We start from the raw sequence: 23,905 nt of genomic DNA, 5'->3' as shown, positions 1-23,905 counted from the left end.
TGTTCTGTGGTATCATCATCTTGGTGTAGGATATCTGGGCTGGAGAGCTTGACATGGCACTCAGATCCCTTGCTCTTTGGAGAAGACCTCTAAAATTGTGATTATCCTCCCAGTTGGGGGCCACCAATCCTGGAGTGTGGATCCTGACTATATTGTGTCTCCACCCTTCCTAACCATCTTATTGTGGTTTCTTCATGTCTTTATTTGTGGAGTATCTTTTCTGCTAGTCTTCAGTTTACTCTCATAAATAGTTGCTTCATAAGTAGTTGTAATTTTCATGTTGTCCAGGGAGGGAGGTGAGTTCAGGGTCTTCCTACTCTGCCATCTTGGTCACCAGCAGTGGTATGCTTTTATGATTGGCGTCTCTTAATTCTAATATCCCCTGTGCCTTCTAAACTCCTTTGCTTCATCTCACTCTTTCTTAAATAAGGGTTCTTTCTTTCTTCCTACCTGTATACTTTGTGATTCATGAGTGATTTAGGTACAGATTTCATTTATTTTACCTATTTTTAAAGTTTAAAAATATATATAACTGAACACCCAATACAGTTCTCCCCCATTTATTTATTTATTTATTAGCCACACCCCACGGCATGTGGGATGTTAGTTACCCGACCAGGGATTGAACCTGTGTGCACTGCATTGGAAGTACAGAGTCTTAACCACTGGACCGCCAGGGAAGTCCCCCCCATTTATTTAATGTTGGTTATTAGTAAGTCTTTAGTTTTCTCTCTTTTGAGGCTTTTACTTAAAAAATGATAACTATTTTATTCTTAACATAATTGCATATATAAAGCGTTTACATTAACAAGAGCATATTGACATATTCAGTAATTATTTTAAATTTATGATATAGTGGCTGTTATAATCAAGATTAAATGTGTTTTAATATGTTTTGTAATACATCTAAATATAGAAACTAAACTTTTTTTTAGTATGAAGTTGTCTTAGTTGTCAGCAGTTGTAAGTTGTTGTCACTTGCCATATGGTTTCTGATGAATTCTGAAAGGGCTGTCAACTTCTGATAATTTAATTTTCTATATTTTAATGTGATAATCATTATCAGGATGTGAAAATTTAAAGAATTGGCTACCAATTATGACTAATAAAATTTTAATATATATATTTTTTGTTTCTAGAGAAAAACAGAAATCTGAAGCAAAAGACAGAAAAGTTTTAGAAATTCTGCAAGTCAAGGATGCTAAAATAGAAGAATTGGAACAGGTTGGTGTTACAACAGAAAATACTAAATTTATAATATTTGTTCCAGGTAGTAGGTCTTTACAAATATTAAAAAAATTTTTTGCAATAATGTTCATAAAGAATATCAGGGTCTTTATGTCAAGCTATTACTATAGTCAGGTTACTATAGTACTTTAGTCAGTTATTCTTTGTTTTCTGAATTAATAGACTATGTTATATATACAATAAAACTCTTAAGATGATATTGTAATTTTATAGTAGTAACTATCAATCACTTTTTGTTGAAATCTGCTTTTTTTTTTTTTAGCAATTATCATTCACTTCTGAAACTTAGAAATTTTAAAACGGTTTAATTTGTAGAAAAGATTTAACAACTGGGATGATTCTATTTGATCTTTTGAAAACTTGCATTTTCAAATTATGCACTTCTATAATTGTAATTATACAATTATATATAACTATATATTTTAAATTATATGTAATTACATACTCAGTATATTATCACTACAAAAATTCATGTGGTCATTGCTTCCAGGAATAATCTTCAAGGTATTAACATCTTAAAAATAAAGGTGAAAGAAATTTAAGAATGGCCTATATCATGATATAATATTTAAATTCATTTTATACCCAGTAGCTCTTTATAGGCTAAATTATCTGTATTTTCTAGATTAAATGAAGGTTCTTTCTGGCACCTATGCTCTTCCGACTTCTTACTCTATTTTCCTTCCTAGCCAATTAAACAATCATGAGAACTTTCATCTAAGGTTGGTTATTGTTATTAAGTTGTTTTATTAAAGGACTAAAAATGGAAGTTAATGTAGGTAAAAGATTAAATAATTTGTTCATTCTCTACATCCATATAAACTTGTTCTAAAATTGAATATAGATTCCTATATGACATATAAATTTGAAATTTATACCTTTTCCAGCATTGTATTTTCCTTATGAAAATGTCATAATTGGTGCTATAGTGATAAAATTTTAAAAATAACTTTTTAGTTTATTTTGGGAAAAAACAGTTGTATTTGCCACTCGAATATCAAACAATATCCAAATGAATTTTAATATAGATAATTATTGCCATATGCCTCGTATATTAATTAGGCTAGTCTAAGCTGCCTAATAAATACAATGTTAAGACTTGGAAGTGGCAAACATCATTTGTACCAGCATTTCATTGAGAAAAACCAGTCATGGCCACCGCAAGATTCAGGGGATTTGGGAAAATGTAGATCCAGGCTGAGCAATGTCTTCCTCAGTCACAGGTCTGTTCTGTGGAGGAGAATGGATTTTGGCACTCTTTTTGATATCCTTTGGCATTAAGTTTGCAATGCTTTAGGGAATGCTTAGTTTACCAGGTCTAGATAGTAATAGCGTAACATTATAAAAAATGTTGACTTTCTTAAATGACAATATATTTTTCTTTTGTCTTTGCTAAATTCTTTTTCTACTTCCTTTTCCTTGGGTAGATATTATTTCACTATTTACTTTTTGAGTAGAATCGTTTAGCTCATAAAATATTAAATGCCCATGAGAGAAATTGTTTTTTAGGCACCTAATTTGTTTTCTAGGGCCTTTAATTTCTTAGCCTAAACCATGTACACTTTTGTACAATAATGGTTGTCACTTTCTACAGGGTATATTTTCAGTTTAATTCAACAAATTGCTGTATTAAATGTAGACATTATCTTGTGATGGTACTGTGGAAAATTCAGAGTTAAATTTCTTGCCTTTAATGATTTCTAAGTCTCTATGAGCAGTAGGGTGGGGATAAAAGTGAGGTGCAAGTAACCATATTCTGCTACATTAGATTAAGGTTCTGTGAGGGTGGGGACCCTTGTATACCCAACACCTAATATTTACCATATTGCCTGATTTATAATAGATGCTCTTTGAATATTTTTAAATGGGTGACTTAAATTGAATAAAACCAATGTATTTTAAGTGCCATGAGAGAATCACAAGCAGAGTGCTATAAAGATTCAAAGGAAGGAGAGATTAAATTCTGTGGAGAGGTCTTAAGGTATTCAAATGGTTTTAATAGGTAGAGATTATAGGAGGATTTGTCCATGGTGAACATCAGGCAAAATTCTTGAAGGTGGGAGTGTAGAGTATGTTTGGGTGATACTGAAATTTATAGTTTGTTTCATAGATAATATGTAGCAGTGTAGGCTAAGATGAATATTATATTGGACCTGTATTAAGGAAAGGCCTTTATTGCTCGAATGAAGTAGTTAGACTTACAGGCCAAAGGAATCTATCTAAGCTTTTCATTCACTTAAGTTAATTAATCTGTAATCTCTGAAAATAAAACTGATAATCCAGTATACAATTAGAAAAAGAAAAGCAGAAAGTAGAATGATCTGTAAGAAGATTATTTCATAGTATAAGAGTAATAACATGAACCTGAACTATTAGTTTTGCAAGAATTAAAGATATGTAAATTAGAACCATAAGGAACTGACAGTAATTTGAAAGTGACTCTTAGGTTTTCAGCCTAGAGAATCCAGGAGAGCAGTGGCGTTGTTGTCAGAAAGAGGGTTATTATAAAGAGGTACAACTTACTGTGAGGATGACTTCTGAGCTTCTTTTAGACAATTTGTGTTTTAGTTATTGGTGGGAATTCCATTTAGAGATTTTTAAGCAAACCATTGAAAGCATGGATCCTTGGGAAGGAGTTTTCTCCTTGATATATAGATATCTAATGTTATAGTTAGAGGGAAGACTTTAAACGGAATTCTAAGAACTAGATATTTGCTGATATTGTTAATGGGTGAGAGGAAGAACAAGTTTCGGTTAAAGAGATGAAAAGACTGTTCAGAGAAGTAGAAAGAGAGAAGTATAATATCATATGTCATGAATTGAGAGAGGACAGTTTCAAGAAACAAAAGGTGGTTAATGTAAAATGTTACAAAATTCATGGGGTTTGTGAAAAAATATTAAATTCAACAATCACGAAGTTTTTAGTGATTTTAGAAAGCAACACAAGTGGAATGGTATATGACATTTTAAGAGATCACTGAATTCTTAGAAAGTAGTGGAAACAAATGAGGAAATTTAACAGTGCAGAGAAAGAAATTTTTGCATTTAAAAAATGTTAGGCAAAATATTTGAAAGTAGTGGAGAAGGAAATTAAAATACACAATACAAGGAGGCTTAATTTAGTTAACAGAATTCTAGTTGAAGGTGGAGACCATGAGATCAAGAAGATAACAAGATTTAATACATTTATTCTGATTTTTTCATCTTTAGTCATTCAGATTATATCTTAATTTTCTTCTTAAACTATTATCTTTCCTCCAGCATTCTTTCAGTTAAATTTGTTATATATTTGTTCATCCTTTAACATTGCATATTTAGATGAATCTCTTGTATATACTATTTGGTTGAACTTTGTGTCTTGACTCAATATTTACGTCTTTACGCTTTTTAAAGATAAGTTTACTCCATCTGCGTAAGATCTGATATACTTATTTGATCTTTGTTCTCTGATTGACCTTATGCTTTCTGCTTTAGTATTTTCTTTGTCTTTTTAAAATTTGCCACATATCTGTCTTCTCTTCATTTGTGTGTGTGTGTATATGTGCACTCTTACGTTGATAATTTGGAAGGTTTAGGGTCTGTATCAGTTCTTCTTGTGATTAAATTTATTATTTTATATATAATATTTAACACTATACTTTTTAAAATTGAAGTATAGTTGATTTACAATCTTATGTTAGCTTAAGGTATATAGCAAAGTGATTCAGTTATATATATGTGTGTATACATATATGTATATATATTCTTTTTCAGATTATTTTCCACTATAGGTTATTACAAGATATTGAATATAGTTCCCTGTGCTATACAGCAGGTCTTTGTTGTTTATCTTCTTTATATATAGTGGTGTGTAGCTGTTAATCCCAAACTCCTAATTTATCCAGCCCTCCCTTTTCCCTTTGGTAACAATGTTTGCTTTCTATGTCTGTGAGTCTGTTTCTGTGTTGCAAATAAGTTCATTTGTGTCATTCTTTTGGATTCCACATATAAGTGATATCATGTGATACTTGTCTTTGAACACTATACATCTTGATGCTAACATATTCTAAAAAATATGGATAGTATCTCTCAACTGCATACTGTAAAAAGAAAATGAGAAAATTAGCAAATTTTTACTTATTCATCCTTTCTCCTCCATTTTGAAGTGAACTTAAAGAGAGTAATTGGAGGACTTAATTTCCTGTTCTTAGCATTGTTGGTTGTATTTTTTTTATATTGTCAAGATTTCCAGTGTTTATGTTTCATAACCATTTTCTCCATTATTTTCTATTATAAATTCTTCAGGAAAATATCTTGTGGTACATTAGTTTTTCTCCTGCTGTATAACAAATTAAAGCCTTAAGAGAATGTACACATTTATTAAATTGCTGTGGGTCAGGAGTCTGGCCATAGTTTAGGTGGGTCCTCTGCTCATTATCTTGATTGTAATTGAGTTTTCGATTGGGTTATGTTTTCATCTGGAGGCTTAATTTGGGAAGAATCTCCTTCTAAGCTTATTCAGGTCGTTGGCAGAATCCAAGTGCTTGCAATTTTAAGACTGAAGTCCTAAACAGGAACAAAGTCTGTAATAGGATTCTCCAGAGAAACAGAACTAATAGTGTGTGTGTTTGTGTGTGTGTGTAGAGATAGATAGATAAATAAAGATATGAGAGAGAGACAGAGGGAGACTGAGAAGTTGATTTTAAGGCATTGTTTTATGTATTGATAGTTGTGGGCTGGCAAATCTAAATTCTGCATAACAAACTGGAGACCCAGGGAAGAGTTGATATTGCAGCTGAACCCAAAAGCATTCCGGAGGCAAAATTCCTTCCCCCTCAGAGGATTAGTTCTTTTTTTTTAAGGTCTTAAATTGGTTGTATGAGACCCATTCACATTATGGAGGCGTTATCTGCTTTACTCAAAGTCTACTGATTTAAATGTTAATCACATCTACAAAACACTTTCACAGCAACATCTAGATTGGTGTTTGATTAAAAACTGGTTATTTGGGCTTCCCTGGTGGCGCAGTGGTTGAGAGTCCGCCTGCCGATGCAGGGGACACAGGTTCGTGCCCTGGTCCGGGAAGATCCCACATGCCATGGAGCGGCTAGGCCCGTGAGCCATGGCCGCTGAGCCTGCGCGTCCGGAGCCTATGCTCCACAACGGGAGAGGCCACGACAGTGAGAGGCCCGCGTATCGCAAAAAAACCCCAAAAAACAAAAAACAACTGGTTATCATGGGGAGAGTGGTTTAACCAAGTTGACACATAAAATTAACCAAATGGGTAAAACGTACTGAGAGAAAGGTCTTTAGTATGAGGTTTTATGTTTATCTGCTAGGGGTTAGGCTGTGTTTACTGTTTGTTTAGCAAAGGCTAACGTTTGCTTTGGTGTCCTTTTTATTTGGGTTTCTTTTTTTAACATCTTTATTGGGGTATAATTGCTTTACAATGGTGTGTTAGTTTCTGCTTTATAACAAAGTGAATCAGTTATACATATACATATGTTCCCATATCTCTTCCCTCTTGCATCTCCCTCCCTCCCACCCTCCCTATCCCACCCCTCCGGGCAGTCACAAAGCACTGAGCTGATCTCCATGTATTATGCGGCTGCTTCCCACTAGCTGTCTACCTTATGTTTGGTAGTGTAAATATGTCCATGCCTCTCTCTCGCTTTGTCACAGCTCACCCTTCCCCCTCCCCCATCCTCAAGTCTGTTCTCTAGTAGGTCTGTGTCTTCATTCCTGTCTTACCGCTAGGTTCTTCATGACATTTTTTTTTCTTAAATTCCATATATATATGTTAGCATATGGTATTTGTCTTTCTCTTTCTGACTTACTTCACTCTGTATGAAAGACTCTAGGTCTATCCACCTCATTACAAATAGCTCAATTCTGTTTCTTTTTATGGCTTAGTAATATTCCATTGTATATATGTGCCACATCTTCTTTATCCATTCATCTGATGATGGGCACTTAGGTTGTTTCCATCGCCGGGCTATTGTAAATAGAGCTGCAGTGAACATTTTGGTACGTGACTCTTTTTGAATTATGGTTTTCTCAGGGTATATGCCCAGTAGTGGGATTGCTGGGTCATATGGTAGTTCTATTTGTAGTTATTTTTTTGTTGTTTTGTTTTTTTTTTTTTTTGGCGGTACGCGGGCCTCTCACTGTTGTGGCCTCTCCCGTTGCGGAGCACAGGCTCCGGACGCGCAGGCTCAGCGGCCATGGCTCACGGGCCTAGCCGCTCCGCGGCATGTGGGATCCCCCCGGACCGAGGCACGAACCTGTGTTCCCTGCATCAGCAGGTGGACTCCCAACCACTGCGCCACCAGGGAAGCCCTATTTGTAGCTTTTTAAGGAACCTCCATACTGTTCTCCATACTGTCTGTACCAATCACATTCCCACCAGCAGTGCAAGAATGTTCCCTTTTCTCCACACCCTCTCCAGCATTTATTGTTTCTAGATTTTTTGATGATGGCCATTCTGACTGGCGTGAGATGATATCTCATTGTAGTTTTGATTTGCATTTCTCTAATGATTAATGATGTTGAACATTCTTTCATGTGTTTGTTGGCAGTCTGTATATCTTCTTTGCAGAAATGTCTATTTAGGTCTTCTGCCCATTTTTGGATTGGGTTGTTTGTTTTTTTGTTATTGAGCTTCACGAGCTGCTTGTAAATTTTGGAAATTAATCCTTTGTCAGTTGCTTCATTTGCAAATATTTTCTCCCATTCTGAGGGTTGTCTTTTGGTCTTGTTTATGGTTTTCTTTCCTGTGCAAAAGCTTTGAAGTTTCATTAGGTCCCATTTGTTTATTTTTGTTTTTATTTCCATTTCTTTAGGAGGTGGGTCAAAAAGGATCTTGCTGTGATTTATGTCGTAGAGTGTTCTTTCTGCCTGTGTTTTCCTCTAAGAGTTTGATAGTTTCTGGCCTTACATTTAGGTCTTTAATCCATTTTGAGCTTATTTTTGTGTATGGTGTTAGGGAGTGATCTAATCTCATACTTTTACATGTACCTGTCCGGTTTTTCCAGCACCACTTATTGAAGAAGCTGTCCTTTCTCCACTGTACATTCCTGCCTCCTTTATCAAAGATAAGGTGACCATATGTGTGTGGGTTTATCTCTGGGCTTTCTATCCTGTTCCATTGATCTGTCTTTCTGTTTTTGTGCAAGTACCATACTGTCTTGATTACTGTAGATTTGTAGTATAGTCTGAAGTCAGGGCGTCTGATTCCTCCAGCTCCATTTCCGTTCTCAAGATTGCTTTGGCTATTCGGGGTCTTTTGTGTTTCCATACACATTGTGAAATTTTTTGTTCTAGTTCTGTGAAAAATGCCAGTGGTAGTTTGATAAGGATTGCATTGAATCTGTAGATTGCTTTGGGTAGTAGAATCATTTTCACAATGTTGATTCTTCCCATCCAAGAACATGGTATATCTCTCCATCTATTTGTATCATCTTTAATTTCTTTCATCAGTGTCTTATAGTTTTCTGCATACAGGTCTTTTGTCTCCCTAGGTAGGTTTATTCCTAGATATTTTATTCTTTTTGTTGCAATGGTAAGTGGGAGTGTTTTCTTGATTTCTGTTTCAGGTTTTTCATCATTAGTGTATAGGAATGCCAGAGATTTCTGTGCATTAATTTTGGATTCTGCTACTTTAGCAAATGCACTGATTAGCTCTAGTAGTTTTCTGGTAGCATCTTTAGGATTCTCTATGTATAGTATCATGTCATCTGCAAACAGTGACAGCTTTACTTCTTCTTTTCCGATTTGGATTCCTTTTATTTCTTTTTCTTCTCTGATTGCTGTGGCTAAAACTTCCAAAACTATGTTGAATAAGAGTGGTGAGAGTGGGCAACCTTGTCTTGTTCCTGATCTTAGTGGAAATGGTTTCAGTTTTTCACCATTGAGGACGATATTGGCTCTGGGTTTTTCATATATGGCCTTTATTATGTTGAGGAAAGTTCCCTCTATGTCTACTTTCTGCAGGGTTTTTATCATAAATGGGTGTTGAATTTTGTCGAAAGCTTTCTCTGCATCTATTGAGATGATCATATGGTTTTTCTCCTTCAATTGGTTAATATGGTTTATTACATTGATTCATTTGCGTATATTGAAGAATCCTTGCATTCCTGGAATAAACCCCACTTGATCATGGTGTATGATCCTTTTAATGTGCTGTTGGATTCTGTTTGCTAGTATTTTGTTGAGGATTTTTGCATCTATGTTCATCAGTGATATTGGCCTGTAGTTTTCTTTCTTTGTGACATCCTTGTCTGGTTTTGGTATCAAGGTGATGGTGGCCTCGTAGAATGAGTTTGGGAGTGTTCCTCCCTCTGCTATATTTTGGAAGAGTTTGAGAAGGATAGGTTTTAACTCTTCTCTAAATGTTTGATAGAATTCGCCTGTGAAGCCATCTGGTCCTGGGCCTTTGTTTGTTGGAAGATTTTTCATCACAGTTTCAATTTCAGTGCTTGTGATTGGTCTGTTCATATTTTCTATTTCTTCCTGATTCATTCTTGGCAGGTTGTGCATTTCTAAGAATTTGTCCATTTCTTCCAGGTTGTCCATTTTATTGGCATATAGTTGCTTGTAGTAATCTCTCATGATCTTTTGTATTTCTGTAGTGTCAGTTGTTACTTCTCCTTTTTCATTTCTAATTCTATTGATTTGAGTCTTCTCCCTTTTTTTCTTGATGAGTCTGGCTGTTTATCTATTTTGTTTTCTTGAGAGACTTCTTAGATATCATCTGAAACACAAAGTTCTTTCAGTTGTATTACCTTTTATTATACCAAAGCCCTATTGATGAAACCTATTGTGAGGTGTCTGGGGAGGGGAAGTATTCCATAGCCTTATGTTTAGGTCTCAGTCTTTTAGTGAGCTTGTGCCCCTAGGCTCTGACCTTCACATGTGCTTCTCAGTTTTTTTTTCCCTTAGGAAAGATTGGAAGGCTAGAGGGTTTTGGAGTTGGGTTTTTACATCCTGGGGGTTGGTTAGTCTCTGGTAAAATCCCAGCAGGCTTTGGTAAAATAATTTCTCTTGAGGAGAGGCCTTGTTAAGAAGTATATACTTAGGAGAAATTTTATTTTATTTTATTTTTAAATTAGTTTTTATTGGAGCATAGTTGCTTTACAATGTTGTGTTAGTTTCTACTGTACAGCAAAATAAATCAGCTGTACTTATACATATATCCCCTCTTTTTTGGATTTCCTTCCCAATTACGTTACCGCAGTGCATAAAGTAGAGTTCCCTGTGTGATACAGTATGTTCTCATTAGTTATCAATTCTACACATAGTATCAATTGTGTATATATGTCAATCTGAATCTCCCAGTTCCTCCCGCCCCCACCCTTTCCTCCTTGGTATCCATACATTTGTTCTCTACGTCTCTGTCTCTCTTTCAACTTTGCAAATAAGATAATCTGTGACATTTTTGTAGATTCCACATGTATGTCTTAATGTACGATATTTGTTTTTCTCTTAATGACTTTCTTCACTCTATATGATGCTCTCTAGGTCCAACCATGTCTCTGCAAATGACCCAGTTTTGTTCCTTTTTATGGCTGAGTAATATTCCATGGTATATATATGTACCACATCTTCTTTATCCACTCCTCTGTTGATAGACATTTAGGTTGCTTCCATGTCCTCGCTTTTGTAAACAGTGCTGTAATGAACATTGGGGTGCATGTGTCTTTTTGAAATATGATTTTCTCAGGGTATATGCCCAGTAGTGGGATTGCTGGGTCGTATGGTAGTTCTAGTTTTACTTTTTTGAGGAACCTCCATACTGTTCTCCATAGTGGCTGTATCAGTTTACATTCCTACTAAGAGTGCATGAAGGTTCCCTTTTCTCCACACCCTCTCCAGCATTTACTGTTTGTAGATTTTTTGATGATGGCCATTCTGACTGGTGTGAAGTGATACCTCACTGTAGTTTTGATATGCATTTCTCTAATAATTAGTGATGTTGAGCATCTTTTCATGTGTCTGTTGGCCATATGTATGTCTTCTTTGGAGAAATGTCTATTTGGGTCTTCCATCCATTTTTTTGATTGGGCTTTTTCTTTTTTTGATATTGAGCTCCATGAGCTGCATGTATAGTTTGGAGATTAATCCTTTGTCAGTTGCTTCCTTTGCAAATATTTTCTCCCATTCTGAGGGTTGTCTTTTCATCTTGTTTATGGTTTCCTTTGCTGTGCAAAAGCGTTTAAGTTTCATTAGGTCCCATTTGTTTATTTTTGTTTTTATTTCCATTACTCTAGGAGGTGAGTCAAAAAAGATCTTGCTATGATTCATGTCACAGAGTATTCTGCCTTTGTTTTCCTCTGAGAGTTTTATAGTGTGCAGTCTTATATTTAGGTCTTTAATCCATTTTGAGTTTTTTTTTTTTCTTTTGTAGGGTGTTAGGAAATGTTCTAATTTCATTCTTTTACATGTAGCTGTCCAGTTTTCTTAGCACCACTTATTGAAGAGACTGTGTTTTCTCCATTGTGTATCCTTGCCTCCTTTGTCATAGACTAGTTGACCATAGGTGCGTGGGTTTAATCTCTGGGCTTTCTATCCTGTTCCATTGATCTATATTTCTGTTTTTATGCCAGTACCATGTTGTCTTGATTACTGTAGCTTTGTGTATAGTCTGAAGTCAGGGAACCTGATTCCTCCACCTCCGTTTTTCTTTCTCAAGATTGATTTGGCTCTTCGGGGTCTTTGTGTTTCCATAAAAATTGTAAAATTTTTTGTTCTAGTTCTGTGAAAAATGCCAGTGGTAGTTTGATAGGGATTGCATTGAATCTGTAGATTGCTTTGGGTAGTAGAGTCATTTTCATAATGTTGATTCTTCCAATCCAAGAACATAGCATATCTCTCCATCTGTTTGTATCATCTTTAATTTCTTTCATCAGTGTCTTATAGTTTTCTGCATACAGGTCTTTTGTCTCCCTAGGTAGGTTTATTCCTAGATATTTTATTCTTTTTGTTGCAATGGTAAATGGGAGTGTTTCCTTAATTTCTCTTTCAGATTTTTCATCATTAGTGTATAGGAATGCAAGAGATTTCTGTGCATTAATTTTGTATCCTGCTACTTTACCAAATTCATTGATTAGCTCTAGTAGTTTTCTGGTGGCATCTTTAGGATTTTCTATATATAGTGTCATATCATCTGTAAATGGTGACAGTTTTACTTCTTCTTTTCCACTTTGAATTTCTTTTATTTCTTTTTTTTCTCTCATTGCCATGGCTGAGACTTCCAAAACTATGTTGAATAAATAGTGGTGAGAGTGGGCACCCTTGTCTTGTTCCTGATCTTAGAGGAAATGTTTTCAGTTTTTCACCATTGAGAATAATGTTGGGTGTGGGTTTGTCGTATATGACCTTTATTATGTTGAGTTAGGTTCCCTCTATGCCCACTTTCTGGAGAGTTTTTTTATCATAAATGTGTGTTGAATTTTGTCAGAAGCCTTTTCACCATCTGTTGAGATGGTCATACGGTTTTTGTTCTTCAGTTTGTTAATATGGTGTATCACATTGATTTGTGTTTATTGAAGAATCCTTGCATCCCTGGGATAAACACCACTTGATCATGGTGTTTGATCCTTTTTATGTGTTGTTGGATTCATTTTGCTAGTATTTCATTGAGGATTTTTGTGTCTATGTTCATCAGTGATATTGGCTCATAGTTATCTTTTTGTGATATCTTTGTCTGGTTTTGCTATCAGGGTGATGGTGGCCTTGTAGAATGAGTTTGGGAGTGTTCTACCCTCTGCAATTTTTGCAGGAGTTTGGGAAGAATAGGTGTTAGCTCTTCCCTAAATGTTTGATAGAATTCGCATGTGAAGCCTTCTGGTTCTGGAGTTCTGTTGGTTGGAAGATTTTTAATCACAGTTTCAATTTCATTACTTGTGATTTGTCTGTTTATGTTTTCTATTTCTTACTGGCTCAGTCCTGGGAGGTTGTCCTTTTCTAAGAATTTGTCCATTTTTTCCATGTTGTCCATTCTATTGGCATATAGTTGCTTGTAGTAGTCTCTTATGATCCTTTGTATTTCTGCGGTGTCAGCTGTAACTTCTCCTTTTTCATTTCTAATTTTATTGATTTGAGTCCTCTCCCTTTTTTCTTGTGGAATCTGGCTAAAGGTTTATCAATTTTGTTTACTTTTCAGAGAACCAGCTTTTAGTTTTATTGATTTTTGCTATTGTTTTCTTCCTTTCTATTTCGTTTATTTCTGCTATGGTATTTATGATTTCTTTCATTCTACTAACTTTGGGTTTTGTTTGTTCTTCTTTCTCTAGTTGCTCTAGATGTAAGTTTAGGTTGTTTATTTGAGATTTTTCTTGTTTCTTGAGGTAAGATTGTATTGCTATAAACTTCCATCCTAGAACTACTTTTGCTCCATCCCATAAGTCTTGGGTTGTCATGTTTTTGTTGTCATTTGTTTCTTGTTATTTTCTGATTTTCTCTTTAATTTATTCAGTGATCTCTTGGTTATTTAGTTGCATATTGTTTAGCCTCTATGTGTTTATGGTTTTTACATTTTTTCCCCTGTAATTGATTTCTGATCTCATAGTGTTATGGTTGGAAAAGATGCTTGATACGATTTCAGTTTTCTTAAATTTACTGAGACTTGATTTATGACCCAGGATGTGATCTCTCCTGGAGAATGTTTTGTGTGCACTTGAGAAGAAAGTGTATTCTGCTGCTTTCGTATGGGATGTACTATAAATGTCAGTTAAGTCTATCTGGTCTAATGTGTCATTTAAGTCTTGTGTTTCCTTATTAAGTTTCTGTCTCGCTGATCTATCCATTGGTGTACGTAGAGTGTTAACGTCCCCCACTATTATTGTGTTACTGTCAAATTCCCCTTTTATGGCTGTTAGCATTTACCTTATGTATCGAGGTACTCCTAAGTTGGGTGCATAAACATTTACAATTCTTATATCTTCTTCTTGGATTGATCCCTTGATCACTGTGTAGTGTCCTTCCTTTTCTCTTGTAATAGTCTTTATTTTAAAGTCTCTCTTCGGGCTTCCCTGGTGGTCCAGTGGTAGAGAATCCACCTTCCAATGCAGGGGATGCAGGTTTAATCCCTGGTTGGGGAACTAGGATCCCACATGCCGTGGGGTAGCTAAGCCTGCATGCTTTAACTATTGAGCTTGGACGCCTCAACTGCAGAGCCTGTGTGCCACAAGTACAGAGCCCACGAACCCTGGAGCCCATGTACCACAGCTAGAGAGAAGTCTGCGTGCCACAACTAGAAAGAAGCCTGCATGCTGCAATGAAGAGTACGTGTGCTGCAACTAAATATACTGCATGCTGCAACGAAGATCTTGCCTGCTGCAAGTAATACCCGGCACAGCCAAAAAATAAAATAAAAAAAAATAATAGTCTATCTTGTGTGGTATGAGTATTGCTACTCCAGCTTTCTTTTGATTCCCATTTGCATGGAATATCTTTTTCCATCCCCTTACTTTCAGTCTGTATGTGTCCCTAGGTCTGAAGTGGGTCTCTTGTAGACAGCATATACACGGGTCTTGTTATTGTGTCCATTCAGCCAGTCTTTGTCTTTTGGTTGGAGCATTTAATCCATTTACATTCAAGGTAATTATCGATATGTATGTACATTCAAGGTAATTATTGATATGTATGTTCCTATTACCATTTTCTTAATTGTTTTGTTTTTGTAGGTCTTCTCTTGTGTTTCCTGCCTAGAGAGTTCCTTTAGCATTTGTTGTAGAGCTGGTTTGGTGATGCTGAATTCTCTTAGCTTTTGCTTGTCTGTAAAGCTTTTGATTTCTCCATTAAATCTGGATCAGATCCATGCTGGGTAGAGTAGTCTTGGTTGTAGGTTTTTCCCTTTCATCACTTTAAATATGTCCTGCCACTCCTTTTTGACTGCAGTGTTTCTGCTGAAAAATGAGCTGATAACCTTATGGGGATTCCCTTGTAGTTTATTTGTTGCTTTTCCCTTGCTGCTTTTAATATTTTTTCTTCGTATTTAAGTTTTTTTAGCTTGATAACATGTGTCTTGGCATGTTTTTCCTTGGATTTATCCTGTATGGGACTCTCTGTGCTTCCTGGACTTGGGTGGCTATTTCCTTTCCCATGTTAGGGAAGTTCTTGAGTATAATCTGTTCAGATATTTTCTTAGGCCCTTTCCCTTTCTCTTCTTCTTCTGGGACCCCTATAATTCGAATATTGGTGCATTTCATGTCCCAGAGGTCTCTGAGACTGTCCTCATTTCTTTTCATTCTTTTTTCTTTATTCTGCTCTGCATCAGTTATTTCTACCATTCTGTCTTACAGGTCACTTATCTGTTCTTCTGCCTCAGTTTTTCTGCTATTGATTCCTTCTAGGGTATTTTTCATTTCATTTATTGTGCTGTTCATTACTGATTGTATGTTCTTTGGTTCTTCTAGGTCCTTGTTAAATATTTCTTTTATCTTCTTGATCCATGCCTCCATTGTGTTTCCGAGATCTTGGATCATCTTTACTATCATTACTCTGAATTATTTCTCAGGTAGATTACCTATTTCCTCTTCATCTGTTTGGTCTTGTGGGATTTTACCTTGCTCCTTCATCTGCAGCATATTTCTCTGTCATCTCATTTTGTCTAACCTGCTTTGTTTATGGTCTCCTTTCTGTGGGCTGCAGGGTTGTGGTTCCTCTTGCTTCTGTGGTCTGCCCTCTGGTGAGTGATGTTGGTCCAGGGGCTTGTGTAGGTGTCCTGGTGGGAGGGACTGGTGCTTACACTCTGGTGGGTGGATCTGAGTGTTTTGCCTCTAATGGCAGGCCTGCATCAGGTCATGTGTTTTGGGGAGTCTGTGAGCTTAGTATGACTTTAAGCAACCTGTCTGTGGACGGGTGGGGCTGTGTTCATGTCTTGCTGGTTGTTTGGTGTGAGGTGTCCAGCACTGGAGCCTGCAGGCAGTTGGGTGGAGCCAGGTCTTGGTGTTGATATGGATACCTTCAGCAAAGCGCACTCCAATTAATATTCCCTGGTCCTGGGAATTCTCTGGTGGTCCAGCATGCTGGACTCTGTGCTCACATCACGGAGGCCCAGGCCTGACCCCTGGCCGGGGAACCAAGACCTTGGAAGCTGCACAGTGTGACCAGAGAAATAAGAAAAAAAAGGAAAGAAAAAAACCCGAAAAGTAAAGAAAACTAACAGAGGAATAAAGCCTAAGACAAATAGCAAAAACAAAAGCAAAGGAACAGCAGCAACAACAACACAACACACACACAGAAAAAAAATAAGAGAACAAACAAACAAAAGAATTCAAAAATGAGAGAAATCAATATGGACTAAAGTAATAACAAAAAATGAAAAATAAAACAGAAAGGAAGCAAACAAAAAAGTGAAGAAAACATAAAATATATACATGAAATCATTAAAAATAAAATAAAACAAAAATCAAAGAACCAAAACCAGAGAAAAACCCCAAAACAACCAACAAGTAAAATAAAAATAGAAAAATTAAAAATATATATATTAAAAAATAAGAATAAAAGATAAAAAATAATTAAAGCAACAATACCAACAACTGAACAGAATGAAACAAACAATAAAAGCATAACAGTAATAAATATATTTTCTTGGGGCATCCTCTCTCAGTGTCCTTGCTCCCACAGTGAGCCATAGCCAATCCCCGCCTCCCAGGGAGGCCTTCCAATACCTCTGCATAGGTCTCTACACCTGCTGTGGGCACTGTGGGGTCAGCTCAGAGTCTGACCTGGCCTGACTCTCGGGTGTACTTGCCCTCAAAGTCCACTGCTGTGAAGGCTATACTGAACTCAATTGTTGGAACACTCATCTATTCAGGTATCTCACAGATGCAAGATTTACCAACCCGATCTTGGGGATTTAATCTGCAGCTTCTGCAACTGCATGGAAAGATTTCCGTTCCTCTTCCTTAGTTGCACTGTCCCTGGGGCTCAGCTTCGGTTTTGATCCCTTCTCTGCATGTGTGCCACCTTCCTTCCTTGCCCAGGCAAGAGGGAGTGGAAGCAGCAGCTGATTGGCTCACACTTATTCAGGCCAGGGAGGGGCACGGCGGCTACAGTTGGGGGGGGTGGCCACAATTGGGGTGTGTGCGAGTTACCTGCGGCAGCCGGGACCAGCAGGCGGTTGCAACAGACTGTGGCGCACTGGCTCTGGTGGGAGTCCCTCTCCCAGTACCCGTGGATGCAGGAGCTGGTGTGTGAGGGTGGTGGCTGCCTTGCCCCGCCCCCATGCGCCACTCAGCAATGGCACTTCACCTTCCAGGCAGTCCACGCTTCCTCTAGGGGCGTTCCTGGCTGTGCTTCCCTCATTCCTGTCCCCTCTGCTGTGCCCGGAGAGGCAGAAGCCGGCTGCAAAGGTGTTGTAATGGTGGCCCCACCCTTTGCACACCACTCAAGAGTGACGCCTTGCTTCTATGGTGTCTGGAACTATTCCCACAAACTCTCCTGGTTGTAGAGCTCCTTACTCCTGTCCCTTCAGGCTGTCTTTTTGTAGCCAACAGCTGTCCTCTCCCTGGGTCCTCACTCCAAACCCCATTTTCCAGCACCCAGACCTTGTTTGCAATAGGTGACTCATGACTCAGGCTGGAATGCACAGAGCTGTGGTGTAGACCATGTGTGCAGTTCTTACTTTGTCCTGCCTTCCACTGACCAATGGCTGCGTTCTCCTTTGATTCCCCCGAAGGTCCTTTTCTTTCCCAGCTGATTTCCCCACCATGAGGGAGTTAGAATTTCTGAGTTGCAGGGGCCTCTCCTCACCTTCAGCTTCCCGCCAGGGGTGCTAGTCCCATTTTTGATTCCTCTTTTCTTTCTTTCATCTTACCCAGTTGTGAGGGGATTTTTCTTGTCCTTTTAGGTTCCAAAGTCTTCTGCTAATGTTCAGCAGGTGCTCTATGAGAATTGTTCTGTTTGTAGATGTATTCTTGATGTACTTGCGAGGAGCAACAAATTCTACGTCCTCCTATTCTGCCATCTTGACTCCTCCCCGCTAGGGCATATTTTTAAATGTCTGTGTTCCCTCTCCTCCCACAGAAAGCAGGAAGGGACTTTTCTCTGATCTTCACAGTGACAATCCGATTGTGCTCCTGTGTGTAGAATTCACGAAATTATGGGAACTCCTCTAGACTGGGCCCTCCCAGACATTTTAACTCTCAAATATGTCCACACTGATCCTCCAGTAATTTGTTAATTGCAAATTTGATTTTCCTACCCTGTTACTGGTTTCCATGGAGTTTCCATTCTTCTGGGTTTTTGCTCTGCTAAATTGTCATTCTCTGTATCTGCCTGTCTCTCTAGTTTGGGGAACAGCAATTTGCCCTATGACCTCAGTTCTCTGATGACTCTAGGAAGAGGTGTTGATTTTCAGTTTGTTCAGCTTTTTTCATGTTGTGTGAAAAGGAGAGACAACTTCCAAGTTTCTACATCCTGGATTGGAAGCCAGAAGTCCCTCCATTATGTTTTTGTTTTTCCACTGAGTAATGTTCAATAGCCATTACTTTTCTAAACTTGTAGTCTGTGGAATAGGGTAACAGTTAAGAATGATGATTCCTTTAGTTTATTTAAATCTTAACTATGTTTCTAGTCAAACTACTAGAAAGTCACACACACATTTTTTTTTAACTAGTTGCAGGAAATCTTTCATAGAACAATCTAATAATATAACATATTTCATTGATAATAGTGTAAAAATTGCCATATATCTTCTTTTGGTAAGACTACGCTTTACCTTTGTTGCTGTTAGTTACAAAGTAAATCTTGTAATAAATTTCTCCTTTAAGTATTCTATTAGATAACATGACTCTGCTAATAACCGAGTGTATTGTATTCAATTAGATGGTTTTTTTAAACATTATATTTCTCTTTTTCCTTACCTTCTAGGAAGCTCATAGATAAGTTTTGGTTCTCATTTACATTTAATTTCTCACCCCTTCCCCTTTCTCCATTTACCATTGTTTTAGTTGTTGTGGTTTCATTACTTTTCTGTTTTTTTATTAAAATTTTTATGTGCATTTGAAAGTAGGTCATATAAATAATATATTAACTATGCTCAAGTATTGCCTCCTACAGTTTTAGGTCTTCTGTGCCACTGCTGCCACACCCTACTTTTTTTCGAAAATGCTTCATATTCACGATCATTTTCTTCTTACTCTGTAGACTTCTTTTGACCATGATTTGAATTATTCATTTCATGGCTTATCCGTAATAAATTATTTGTTTCAGACATACTTCCTCTTGTCACTCTTTATGCTTTATGGTTCCTCTGAGTTCTATCTGCTATTTTAATATTAACTCAAGGCAGACCATTAAGAATGTACTCTACTGTATCTAGAAAAGTTTGTTTGAAAAGGTTTCATGAAGCTAAATTTAGGACTTAGAGGGTATTATGCTTAGTGAAGTAAGTCAGAGAAAGACAAATAATATATGATATCACTTATATGTGGAATCTGAACAATAAAACAAACTAGTGAATATAACAAAAAAGAAACAGACTCACATAGAACAAACTAGTGGTTACCAGTGGGGAGAGGAAAAGGGGAAGGGACAAGATAGGTGTAGGGGATTAAGAGGTACAAACTACTATGTATAATGTAAATAAGCTAAAAGGATATATTGTACAGCACAGGGAATATAGCCATTTTGAATAATAACTATAAATGGAGTATAACTTTTAAAAATTGTGAATCATGTTATACACCTGAAACTTATATAATTTATTATAAATCAACTATACCTCAGTAAAAAAGAAAACAAAATAAATGAATTGTAACTATATATACCTGTGCTTTCATTATAGAAACTAGATCATTGAGGGTATATTTTATCAGGAAAATGTTTGGAGTTATACAAAATTTAACAGATCTTTGAGAGTTTATCAGTCCTCTTCCATTGGGAGTACATCTTTGTGTAACTTACTACTTTAATGATTATAATATGTAATACCAATTATTAAACTAATTATCAAAATTTGATAGTTTTGGTTAACTAAGTTCCCACTGTATTTTGTGTTTTATTTAGAAATTAAGTCTATATTTGTCCTGTGGATTACTAAATTCACTCAAATGCCAACATTTTAATATATTAAATAATTTTCATGAAAGGGCTTGCTATTGGTGTCATTTATATTGTCAAGTTAAGTTTAGTTCACATTATTGGGCAAACCCTTCTGAACCTTAAATCATTTGATCTAGTGTCGCACCTTCCTGATAGTCTCCGGAATAGGTGAGGATGCTCAATTTTTGTCAGTTCTCCTTTGAAAGGATAGGCCTGTAGGTATTTCAGTCTTAGTGTTCATATGATTGAATTTATCATTCAGTGTCAGTCTCATTCATAAACATTTACCATAACCTAGTTTGAGAGATAGTATGTGTACATAGATAATCAGTAAGACTAGGTAATTTGTTATGTGTCAAATGAATAATGTAGGCAATACAGAAATTTAGAAATAGCAGAAATTACTGTGATAGCTGGGGAAAGCTTCATTGAGGAGGTAGAAATTGAATATTGAAGGAGGCTGAGACTTAGATGAGAAAGGAAAAATAGGCTGTGAATTGTGGATGGGCCATGTTTATGCATCTGTTTTTATGCTGTTTGATTGATGTCAAACACATTTTGATATGCCCTAATAATTAAAATAGGAAATAAAAATTAAAACTAATATGAGGTACCATTTATATCTCATTTGTAAAAACTTACCAAGCTTGAGCGTCATGTTGGTGCACATGTGGAGCTATGAGAACTCTTGAAGTGCATATAGCCTATGAACAAGTAATGCCACCTCTTAATATAAATAATCAAAAGCAATGTTTTATTAATGTGATCCCCACACTGAAAAAAATACATTTTACTTCATGACCCAGTATACACAGAGATGAAATAAAAGTTTCATACATACACTACTATATATAAAATAAATAACTGATAAGGATCTACTGTATAGCACAGGGAGCTGTACTTAATACTCTATAATGGCATATATGGAGAAAGAGTACAAAAAAGAGTGGATATATGTATGTGTATAACTGATTCACTTTACTGTGCAGCAGAAACTTACACAACATTATAAATCAACTATACTCCAATAAAAATTTAAAAAAATAATGTAGTTTTACTATATATAATAAAGGTAAAATATAACAAAGCATATATCAAGTATGAATTTAATAATGTTTAAATAAAATAGAAATTCTAAATTAAACACTGCAAAAAAATTTAAGAGCTACTAGTTTCAAATATTGGTTGAAAAAATGAGTGTGTTGACAAAAGTTGAGTAAGTTTAGTAAAGAGTTAATATCAGGACATGGATGTCTGTTTTAGCATGTTGGTTCAAGGTGGCAGCAGATAATTCACATGGAGGTATTTTAGAGAAAACTGGAAATGTGGGATTGGTGATTGGGAAAGAGTCAGGGCTGGATTATGGGTTGGGTAGTCTTTCAGACAGAGATGAGATCAGAAGCCAAGAGAGTGGGTAAATTTTCTGAGGGAAAAGCTGTAAAGATTTGAGAAGAGGGAAACTAAGAATTGAGTCATGGATACATCCTCCAATTAGATATCATTTACTCTGGTAGGTGAGAAGAATATTCAGTTAAAAATTATGGCAATTTTAATATTCTGAATATTCTTTCTACAGAGCAAGATACTTTTTGTATCAAGGCAGACTTTCCATTTTTCATTCTTTAAAATTGCTTATGCTTTCACAAAACTGTATTCGTTTCTCTAAAAAATATTTTCTTCCAAATGATAGTAAAATAGAGGATAATTCTTATTTTAGCTACATAAGCATTTTCTTTAATTAGAATGTTTTGTAAAATTTTGTTTTTTTCCTATTACACACAGAAATCCAAAAAGTTTGCTTTCTGTATGTGGCTTAATATTTGGTATCCAGTTTTTAACAGGTTCTTCATCTTAAACTAGTAAGTCAGTACCAGATTTGCACATTTTACTTGAAAATCTCTGGGCATGTCATAGGAAATGAGTATTATGATAATGGATGTTATTATGAAAAGTAGTTAATTCTAATATTATCAGTCAAAATCTAAAACTTTTTACATAAAATTATTTTTTCTTAGAAATACAAGCTCATCAGTAATTTTGCTTTTTTCCATAGAGAGAATCAGGACTAAAACAGGAAATAAATGACCTTGTAAAACGGAAGGTTGCAGTAGATGAAGAAAATGCTTTCTTAAGGAAAGAATTCAGTGGCTTGCAGAAGAAATTTAAAGATAAAAGTCAAGAAGTTAAGGTGTGTTGACTTGTACATAGTTTTACAGTACTTTCTTTGAAGTCCTACTTAAAGCTTTGTCAGCCTTTGTGGCACAGAAAGTGACAAGCTTGGAGGAAAAATTGCCTTAGGCCCTGCTGTACCATACAGTTTTCTCACATGCAGAAACTCTGAGAAAGATGCTTTAAAGCTAAGACTCTAAGCTTTATAACTTTAAGATAAATAGTTAATGATGGAAATGGAGCTGAGAAAGTAGGAGTGTGAATATGTGGCTTCTTGTAATTAGATTCTGATGGGACTGGCATTATTAATTGATAAAACCCAGGTCTGGGAGGATATGTCTGTGTGGGTCTCAAAAATAGCTGGGGACAGCATCAAAGGCAGCTTGATCAATTAATGGGCTCTTTGCAAATGTGTACTCATCAAAGCTGTCATCCAGTGAAAAAATATGACCCATCCACCTGCATGAAAAGAGGCCAATAAAAGTATACAGGTGACCTTGGCCATCAGATATAGAAGCTGCTGTGGGGGTAAAATTGTACAGTTTATATTTGCTGATTAGTTCTCACCTGTTTTTTGGTTTGTTTCATTCTGTTTTGTTTATCGGCCCCTGTGGTACTGTTCTACAGGACACTAAGGAGTGTGTACAGAATAAGGAAGAGCAAAATGGACTGGTTATAAAAAATCTGAAGGAGGAAAATGAGAAATTAAGTACCCACTGCGCTGACCTGCTAAATGACCTGGAGAAACTGAGGAAGCAGGAAGCACATTGGAGAAAAGAAAAGTATAGCATTGATGCAAAAATAAAGGTATGCAATGAGAATGGAATCTGTGCTGTTATTTTGGATCTAACTTCTTATAGGAAGTTTATTACATGTTATTTTCTTTAAATAACAAGTTATATATTCATATCCACCAGTGGGGACTAGCATTAATTTATATTCCTTCAGCTAAGACCCACAGCTTTTTAAAAATTGATGTTGCAAAGCAGGAAACTGACTTCAAATACTTATCTAAAATGTAATCATTAAAAAATAAAGGCTGTTGCATTTTGAAATAAAACATGTTTTGAAAAAACATATTTAGAATGATGAATTTTGGCTTTTTGCAGTTAGGGATTAAATTTATAAATATAGCTAGGATTCATTGCAATATAGTTTTAATACTGTATTTTCCAGGTCCTTTAAAAACTATGTAAAAAAAGCACAAAACAGTTAAAAAATACTCACATGTGTTTTATATGTGTTTCTTTGGCTTGAGAGGGCCTTATTCATCGTAAAATTTTATTTTTATAGAAGATAAAAGGTGCAATCAATCTTTATAATATTCTTATATCCTTTTTGATCAGTTTTTTTTCAAAATAATATTTTCTTGTAGCTTTCTCTTGGTCTTGAGAATGTTTTTGTTCATTTTTTCCCACTGAATTTCAGGTTTCTCTTTTAACATAGATTTTGTTGAAAA

General features: G+C 36.0%; 1 protein-coding gene across 3 annotated transcripts in view; it reads left to right on the top strand.

The window, feature by feature from the left end:
* CNTLN (centlein) overlaps positions 1–23,905 on the top strand; it is a 336,853-nt gene that overhangs the window by 80,083 nt on the left and 232,865 nt on the right. For all 3 annotated transcript variants that reach the window (XM_029202570.1, XM_029202569.1, XM_029202571.1), the window contains exons 3-5: positions 1,140–1,224; positions 22,331–22,465; positions 23,074–23,253. In XM_029202570.1, coding sequence (XP_029058403.1) covers positions 1,140–1,224; positions 22,331–22,465; positions 23,074–23,253 — 400 coding nt within the window. The remainder of the gene's footprint in view (positions 1–1,139; positions 1,225–22,330; positions 22,466–23,073; positions 23,254–23,905) is intronic.

The sequence above is a fragment of the Monodon monoceros genome, unplaced genomic scaffold (genome assembly GCF_005190385.1).
Source record: "Monodon monoceros isolate NGI ecotype Baffin Bay Population unplaced genomic scaffold, NGI_Narwhal_1 Super_Scaffold_5, whole genome shotgun sequence".
NCBI classification, from domain to species: Eukaryota; Metazoa; Chordata; class Mammalia; order Artiodactyla; family Monodontidae; genus Monodon; species Monodon monoceros.
The sequence above is the reverse complement of the archived record's forward strand: the minus strand, read 5'-3'. Positions and strand labels throughout refer to the sequence as shown.